Source organism: Periplaneta americana, chromosome 4 (genome assembly GCF_040183065.1).
Source record: "Periplaneta americana isolate PAMFEO1 chromosome 4, P.americana_PAMFEO1_priV1, whole genome shotgun sequence".
NCBI classification, from domain to species: domain Eukaryota; kingdom Metazoa; phylum Arthropoda; class Insecta; order Blattodea; family Blattidae; genus Periplaneta; species Periplaneta americana.
Window position 1 is genome coordinate 202723104 of NC_091120.1, and position 9171 is coordinate 202732274.

Sequence of the window (9171 nt, forward strand, 5' to 3'; positions counted from 1 at the left end):
CTCTCTGTTATCCTGGACTTTCCTAATGACATATTCTAGAACATCTCCCTGCTTTAGCCCACAGTGAATTGGAAAAGCGTCTGACAGAAACTGGCCTATACGGACTCTGCTGTAAGTTTCACTAAGACACATTTTAATTAATCGAACTAGTTTCTTGGCTAGATCATTTAAAGTAATCCCAATATAATTACGGTCATAAAAAATAAAAAAGTGGGTTTTTTTAATTTGTCAGCATTATTTCACCATCGTGTCCCCTTAAGTCAAATCACAGCCAATTAGCCAGTTTTCTAAATTGAGATAACTCATCTTGCTAAATAAAATGTTGGAATGAGCTTTAAAAGAAATGGGCCACAGGCCTATATCTCCCTCTCCCACACACAATAAGTATCGGCATTATCCAAATTAATGCCTTTTGAAATCGAAGCCTTGGCTAGTCTGGGGCGAACTTTTATTTTCCTCTTGCTTCTATCCGTAGACAAATATATTATCTCGCAATGCTGTTCTGGACATTTCAATTAATAGGTAACAGATGGCAGTAATACTTGTAATAATCGATATTGCAAGAGAAATCGATCCTGTAGCGTAATCAGAGAACGAGAGAACTAGAACAGTCGAGAACATTATTGCCATCTATTGGGCAAATGAAGTACGGTGGTAACTGTTCAGAAAGAATCTGTGACGTACGCAAGCATCACACCTAACCTATATCTATAGTGTCTGAACACACGACCTATTGTAACCAAGTTCATGGAATAAGTTGAAGGCTGAATTCATCACTATTATTTAGAAAGTTTTTACGTTCTCAAGGATCAACTGTAATCATCTTGTTATCTCATCAGTCTTGTCATAATGATTTAGCTAATAAATTGGAACTGATAAACGGACCTTGTTTGATAAAGGGGAGAGTGCAGAAATGTTATATCTGTGACGTAAACCCATTTGCCTAATTTTAAGTGTCACTTAGGAGTCGTTCAGGTTCACATTGTGACTGAAGATGGCAAAGGTACTGGCGTATTCAAGAACTTTAAGGAACTTTAGAGTTTCAAATGTTATTCCAAGTATTTGGACGAAATTTCAACACACATCAGCTCCACTGCAATGTTCGTCGAAAACACAGCCACTTCCCAAGAAGGAAATGTAAGTAAGATTAATAATTTTAATATTCCTAGCTTTACACGCAGGCCTAGGCTATTATGATTACTTCGTTTATTTCATACGTATTATTCAATTATTTGTAATGAAAGGCTCACTAAAGGTAAAAATAAGCATTTGTACATTTTTATGTTTTGTTATATTATTTACTATTTAAGTACCGGTAGTGTTTTTTGGTATTTTTAAAAGAAACTTGACAATGTAATAATTTCGTCAAAGTGATATTATATAACGTAACCTTTTGAAACCGTAAATATATTTATTAAGGAGTAGGCCTATACTCTGTAATGTAGATTACACTCCATATTCATATTTTGTTTACATTCTTTCATCTCCAGAAAATTTGCTGGATAGAATATGTAAAAATTCCGGAACATAGATCTACGTATAAACCTACTAGACCGGAGGTCAATGCTGTCCTTCAACTTTGTAACGCACTGCAGCCAAATAAAATAAAAATAGGCTAAATAAATAAGCCTACTAGTTCTGATACGTTCTGTAAACATTTAATCACCAATTACATTGGTTTCCATTGGAAATATAAACACTTAAAATAATTGGGATAAAAACTTGGGGACATACATCTCGTCTATCTTAAAATTTCTATTATTGAATATTAAGTAAGGGTACACCACTACACAACCACCAGCGAGCGATACACCGAGGTTTATGAGAAAAGTTGGAGAGGGTATAATGAAACTTTAGTCATGAATTCATCCATGGTTTAGTTATATAATATATAACTCCGAGATTATCCCAGTGATTTCGTACATATTATGTAGTGGTATGCCCTAGCTCTACTTTCACCTAACAAAGTCAAAAGTGTACACTTCATGTTGAAACTGGGAATAATACATTTTTAGATGCATGAGGAGTTTAATATTTGACGGTAGTTCAGTATTATTATCTCCGGAAGAAGAGGAATTAATTTTCACTGGAAAGGGATTTCTGTCTTGGACATAGTTTATTTATCCTTATTAACTGTAGGTGTGTGAAAACTTACATTGAATGTTGCATTTAAAAACAATAGCACTTTTTGGGGAGAGTTAAGTTGCCACCCTTGGTGAATCTCTACTCTTGTCACGTGCCATGCGAGATAAGTTTGTGCATTTGACACACTGTCTAGATAGATTTATTCGTCCCATAATATTCTTACATTTGCTTTATAGCATAGAATAAAGAACATGTCCAATTCTTACGTTTAAATATAAATGCAATACATATAAAATGCAAATATGAAATATGTACAGAATTAATACCTTAATAACAATAATATTTTATACAATGTAATATGTTTACCATTTAATAGTATTAAAATATTTACACAGTACTGTGAAATGTCAAGAATTCATCTACAGAATAGAAAGTGTGAGATATTAAGTAATTTTTTAGTTTTACCTTAAATAATGCAGGGTTTTGGCTATGATTCTTAATGTCTTCAGGAAGACTATTGAACACTTTTATCGCCATGTAACGTACTCCCCTTTGATAGCATGATAAATTTGATGATGGCGTAAGAAAATAATTCTTTCTGCGGGCATTTATACCATGTATGGCTGAGTTAGTTGGAAAATTTTCTTTATTACATAAGAGGAAATTTATTATAGAGTATATGTATTGATTTGTTAAGGTTAGAATCTGTAATTTTTAAAAAAATAACCTACATGATTCTCTAGCCTTTGCTCCAACTATTATTCTAATGGCTCTTTTTTGTAATAAGAATATATTTTTACTATCTGCAGAATTTCTCAAAAATATTATTCCGTAGGACATAATGGAATGAAAATAGGCAAAATATATTGTCTTTAAGATAATGCTGTTTAGAAATTGTAGTAATGACCTAATTGCGAAGCATGCTGAACACTATCTACTAAAGACGGGGAGCTACTTAATTTTCATATAAGTTACTCTTTTTTATTGAAGATTTACTTTACGAGCTTTTTTTTCCCATAGAGATCTAACAATGTACACAGTTTGAAGAAAGGTTTCGACGTGAGCCCATCAACAGTTCCCTTGTAAGAAAAACCTTTCGATGTGATAAAGCATAACACTGTTGTCAATCTTCAGAATTCATTCACGTGACCTGACTACAGTGAATGGTAGACAGTGTGCCACATCATGCATTCAGTTTTCATCTAATATTGAGTACCACATTGTTTAGGAAGTTTAAGTAGTCTTCCTCTTCATCTTTTCCCAGCTAAGCATCAATGTTCTTTAGCTCTTCCCATTATACTTTATTCACTCCTAGAATGGGTCCCAATGTAAGCAAAACAAATTGTATCCGTCAGAAAAATAAGACTTGTACACACTAGAGCAGTAAGTTTGTTTTCCATATATACGTCGATTTAAACTGTGCACTACATTCTCTGTAACTGGAATGTCTTGCGGTCACTACCACATTTGTAATGTTTACATTAAGACCCAAACCAAGAGCAGACAGACTGTAGTCTATCTTCCATCATTCATTTATTATATTCCATAGATCTTACATGAGCAATGAAGCTTTAAGATGTGGAACAAGTCAAAATTTTACAATATTACAATTACAGTTTTTACAAATTTTTACAATTTAGTAATTTTCTACAATTTTGTGCAATTCTTTACAATATTTTGGCGAGATGTAGTGAGATGAGGTGAGGTCCGAGGATTCGCCAAGAGATTACCCGGCATTTGCCTTTTAGTTGGGGAAAATCTCAGAAAAACCCAACCAGGTAATCAAATCAAAGGGGTTGATGCCAAGGACTTGCCATAGACCATCCGGCTTCAGTCCCACGGCTGGGGAAAACCTGTGTTCTTACTGGTAGATCTATCTTTAATGGGAGATTGAAAATTAATTAGAACATGTGTATATATTTGATAATATATGTGCCCTGGATCTCTTGCGGGAAGATGGCCAGGCCGATACTTGCTGTCATAATTAATGGCACTGGACAGAATAGTCAGCTGTTGTGAAGGAGATCAAGGTAAACTTAAAACGCCATAAGTCTTAGTACTGGTACCTCAGATGATGATGACGATAATAAAGAAGAATACCGTAAATATTACTAGTTATCCTAATTTCTGTATTGTGTATTCTGTCAAATAATGTTTATCCTTGGATAGTCTTTAAATTTTTCATTTCACAAGTGCTTGCTATTTGCTTAGTTTTTCTGTATCTGCCCTGGTCACTGTTGCATATAAGTTAAATTGTTCCAACTGCTGTTTTCTAAATTGGTCAAAACTTTCTACTGTCATGTTTGTTACACCATATGAGATCCTTCATGCATGCAGATATTTGCACTGTTCTGTCAGTTTGTTTCTTTTCCTTGTTTAAAGTTCTTGTTTGTTATTTTAACCCTTCAAATAATTAAATTCTGTTATTTATTCAATTAATTTTCCTTCCACTTACAATTTGTATTTAATTGCTTCTTCTGAATCAGTTATACACTTGGTCTTATGTGTACTAATTTCCATGTTATATTTTCTAGCATTTGTTTTGAATCTATGTAATAATACAAGTTATCTTCTGTTCCTAAGAGCATGGCCACATCATCTGCAAAACATATTGTAGCATATGAGATTTGGTGTTTCCCATTTTGTATCCTAAATGTACAGTATTAGACAAAAAAATGACTGGCTGCCATACGCTAAGTCCCCTTTGCAAGACTTCGGTTGATTCCGTGAGAGCTTAGGTTTACATGTTAACGAATTTCTTACAGAAGACTCCGCTTTTTTTTTTTTTAAATATAGTTCAAATGTTACAAATAATCCGTACCCAAAGGTATATTCAAGGGCTAAATTGGGTGCAAAATGAACATCCTTTCCCTAGTCATGTGAACCAGGCACTGCCCAAAATAGACTTACAAGCAAACATTCTGATGGGGCAGATAAAGAAGTTAATTTTTCTTTCACCATGTTAATAATGTCAAAAGAAGTGCTTATACAAATTTTGGCCACTCGACCGCAATTATGAGGGCTGTAAAAAATAAGTTCGTTGAGCTATTTTTCAACATATTCCCCACGGGAATTGAGACATTTGTCATATCATGGGATCGATAGAGAGGTGCAGACACCTGTCAAACACTGGTTCTGATCCCAGGCGGCTGACTTCTATGACTCAAGGATATAAAAATTGATCCCATGGTATGACAGATGTTTCATTTCCAGTGGGGGATACGTTGACAAATAGCGCAACAATTGCTGTATCTGTTTCAATAAATCTTTCCATGCAGTTGTGCTTTTTTTCTGTAAACGTTCCCAGAGAAATCACTTTCTGGACAGCCTCATAATTGCAGTCGAGTGGCCAAAATTTGTATAAGCACTTCTTTTGACATTATTAACATGGTGGAAGAAAAAAAATAATAATTTTTTTATTTGCTCCCATGAGAATGTTTGCTTGTTAGACAAATTCACGCTGCAGGAGATCGGTCATTTTTTGTGTCTAAGGCTGTACATAATTCTTCAATTATGAGATTCATTACGAGATTGGAGATATTAAAAATTGTTGAACTAGAAGAAATAGACTCTGGAATTTCAAGCACAATTAAAGTGTTAAGTCTCATTCACAATGAAAATTAAACATAACGTAAGCGTTAACTTAACGTTACGGTAAAATCAAGAAGTCATACCATCATTCATGATGGGAACATAAGCATAACAGCAAACATACTTGGTAACCATGGAAACATAACAACGACGCCATTTCCTCATATTCTGTCGTATACTTCAGCTCTCCAAGATTGTGTTCTGTTCGCAAATCATGTAAGCATAAGCATGAAAGTTTGGAGTTTGCAAACTTTCATGTTAACGTCTTACGGTAATGTTTATGTCAATGCTTATGTGAATCATTGTGGATGATCCCATTTGGTAGCCTGGGCGCAAACTTCTGTGTTTATGTTACGGTTATGTTTAATTTTCATTGTGAATGGGCCTTTACTATTAATACTGAATAATTTGCACATGCGTATACCTTCCAAGAACACAGTTGTAGTTGGGATGTATAATTCTCATCATTGTGTTCTGATTTCAGAGTGGAAGTTACTTTCGTGAGACCAAATGGAGAACGAATAAAAGCAAAGGGGAAGGAAGGCGATAGCCTCTTGGACATTGTAGTGAACAACAGTGTAGATCTTGAAGGTTACGGCGCATGTGAAGGCACTCTGACATGTTCTACCTGCCATCTGATCTTGAAGCAAGAAGATTTTGATCGTCTACCTGATAAACCAACAGATGAGGAGTTGGACATGCTGGATCTTGCCTTCGACCTCACAAAAACGTGAGTAATATGCTAATGAAGATGGTGCTTTGTCCGAGAATCAACTGGAACTGTGTTGTATGCATTACCAGTATTAATGAAATGTAGACATTGCTCCTTTTCCTGGAAAGCATCCCTTAGTGCAGAGATGGGCATCGTGCCTCACTTGAGAATTTGTGCCTCACTGACCTTCACAGAGCTTATCGTTCTGAGTGACATCATCTTCACAGTCCCCGTTTCTCCCTCACGTAGCTCCTAGGCGTGGGCAGGTTCTATATCAGTTTCATAAGCAATATCAGTGGTGGCATAATGGCATTATCAAAGCAGTGTGTACACGTTAGAAAACGATTATTTCATGAGAAATGGGAGGAAGAGTTTTTTTGCTGTTTAGAAGGGGAGAACATACGATGTATGTTATGCTCGAAAATCCTATTAGGCATTAATAAATTTAATATACAACAACATTACTCCTTACGTCCTAAAGAACATACTGAATTAGAAGGTAAGACAAATTAAATGTTATTTTTCATACTATTCCGAAGAAAATTTATGATCTTAACATTTGCGTAGTATACTAAATACGACATTATACTTTAAACACGCTGCATTAAAAGGTACGAGGAATTAAATGTTGTTTGTACGTATTATTTCCAAAAGAAATTTATAACAAAAAATATCAAATGTGCGTAGAAAACGAAATATGATTTTCTGAAATTATTTTAGGTCGAGAACGTGCAAATCTATTAAGTAATCTTGAGAAATGCCAGAATATTCAAGAAAATAAACGTAGACAACGTGATGGAATATTATTGGCTAGTTACGCAATTTCTCGCCTGTGATTTAAATCAATTCAGCTACGGAGAAACAGTAAAGAGGTTTATGATTAAAGCTGCCGAATTAATTTGCTAAATTGAATAAAAGTTTTCGAGTCTCTGACATTAACCAAGCGCTTTCGTAATAATTCGCCACTGACCGCCTTAGCGATTACGATAAGGTGACGCAGGTCACAGCAGTTTATATTTCCCATCCTACTCTGCAGTCTCCTCTCCTAGTAAACAAACTATTTCAAATCGAGTGCCTCACGTAATCGAAAATTGTGCCCATGTATGCCTTAACAGGTCATCCACGTGTTGAATGATCTGCCTTCACTCATGAAACTGTAATCGGTTCTGCAAATTTATAACACGGCTTCCATCATCTTGTTCTGCAGCATCTCTTCATTGGTTTTCCCATATATCTTGTAATTAATACACTTCATAGTTTATGTAAACATTCCTGTATCGTGTTGCAGGTCGAGGCTGGGATGTCAAATAACAATGACCAAGGACTTGAATGGGTTGGAGGTTCAAGTCCCAGCTTCAGTGAATGATGCCCGCACCTAGTAGTCCTGTTTTATGAAGTAAATTTAGGGCTGTATAAAAGACATTATTGTTCGGTTAGGGGTGTAGAATAGTGTTCAAATCCTCATGTGATTCTTGTTCTTCTGTGGGGAACACTGCACCAAAAGCTGCAATGCAGCATTATGGAAGAATTGTTACCAAGGAAGAGGAAGGTTGTATGTATTTTTAAAACTATATTTGATAGGATGCTTTTAATTTAGCTAAAAACTGCAGGTTTTTACCTCAGTGGAATGGAAATTAAAAGAAGGCTCAAAGTCGTGTTGTATGTACATATTTGTTAAGTTACTGTTGCTGTGTGGTAGAGAATTTGGGCATATTATTGGTAGTTTGATTTTTTTTCTTTCTGAAGACTTGTCTACATTTTCTTTCGAAGGACGTAATAAACCTTGAAATACAGAGATAAGTTCTTTTGTATTGTTTTTACTGCAGCTCAGACCTGAATTCTCTGTCACAGTCTGTTAAATGTTACTGATAATACTGTCTTAAATAAAGAGCACATACATTTTTACTCATAAGTTTATTATCTTTTTCCCCTCCTTTTAATTATTAGCTAGCTATTCATGTTACTCGATTCTATGTATTCAAAGTTTCCAACATAAGGTAGTGAACAAGGGAGACTTAAACTTGGAGCAGACTTTCCCTATATCTGTTCTGTTCACTTTATGTACTGCATTGCAAGACTGTCCTCTATATAATAGAAAATTGTGCGTGGAAGGCTATACAGCCATTAGGTTCCAAAATAGATAATACTAGCAGGAGTTAGTTTTCTCAGAGTTAAAGTTTATTTAAACAAATGGCACTTATTCGTTAAATAGTCAAGAATTAAAGTCTTCGATGTTCCCCATCTTCTATACCAGTGTTCCGCAACCTTTTTCTACTCATGGCACACCCTAGACCGGCCTAGACTCAACACGGCACACCAAAATTTAATACTCTAAAAAATGTATGATGTGACTCTCCCAGTATAATTACGTAATGTAATCAAATTTATTATTATTATAAAACAGAATCGACTGTTGCATTTATGAACTTTAATTCACTGTAGAAAATACAGATTTCTATACTTACTTACTTACTTACTTACTGGCTTTTAAGGAACCCGGAGGTTCATTGCCTCCCTCACATAAGCCCGCCATTGGTCCCTATCCTGAACAAGATCAATACAGTCTCTACCATCATATCCCACCTCCTTCAAATCCATATTAATATTATCTTCCCATCTACGTCTCGGCCTCCCCAAAGGTCTTTTTCTCTCCAGCCTCCCAACTAACACTCTATATACATTTCTGGATTCGCCCATACATGCTACATGCCCTGCCCATCTCAAACGTGTGGATTTAATGTTCCTCATTATGTCAGGTGAAGGATACAATGCGTGCAGCTCTA

At 35.3% G+C, this 9171-nt stretch overlaps 1 protein-coding gene across 1 annotated transcript; it reads left to right on the top strand.

Moving 5' to 3' along the window:
* The first annotated feature begins 679 nt into the window (after positions 1–679).
* On the top strand, positions 680–8293 carry Fdx2 (Ferredoxin 2). The gene is made up of 3 exons (XM_069824768.1): positions 680–1137; positions 6161–6406; positions 7677–8293. The coding sequence occupies exons 1-3, from the start codon at positions 995–997 to the stop codon at positions 7765–7767; spliced, it is 480 nt and encodes a 159-aa protein (XP_069680869.1). The 5' UTR covers positions 680–994; the 3' UTR covers positions 7768–8293.
* Positions 8294–9171: the final 878 nt, after the last annotated feature.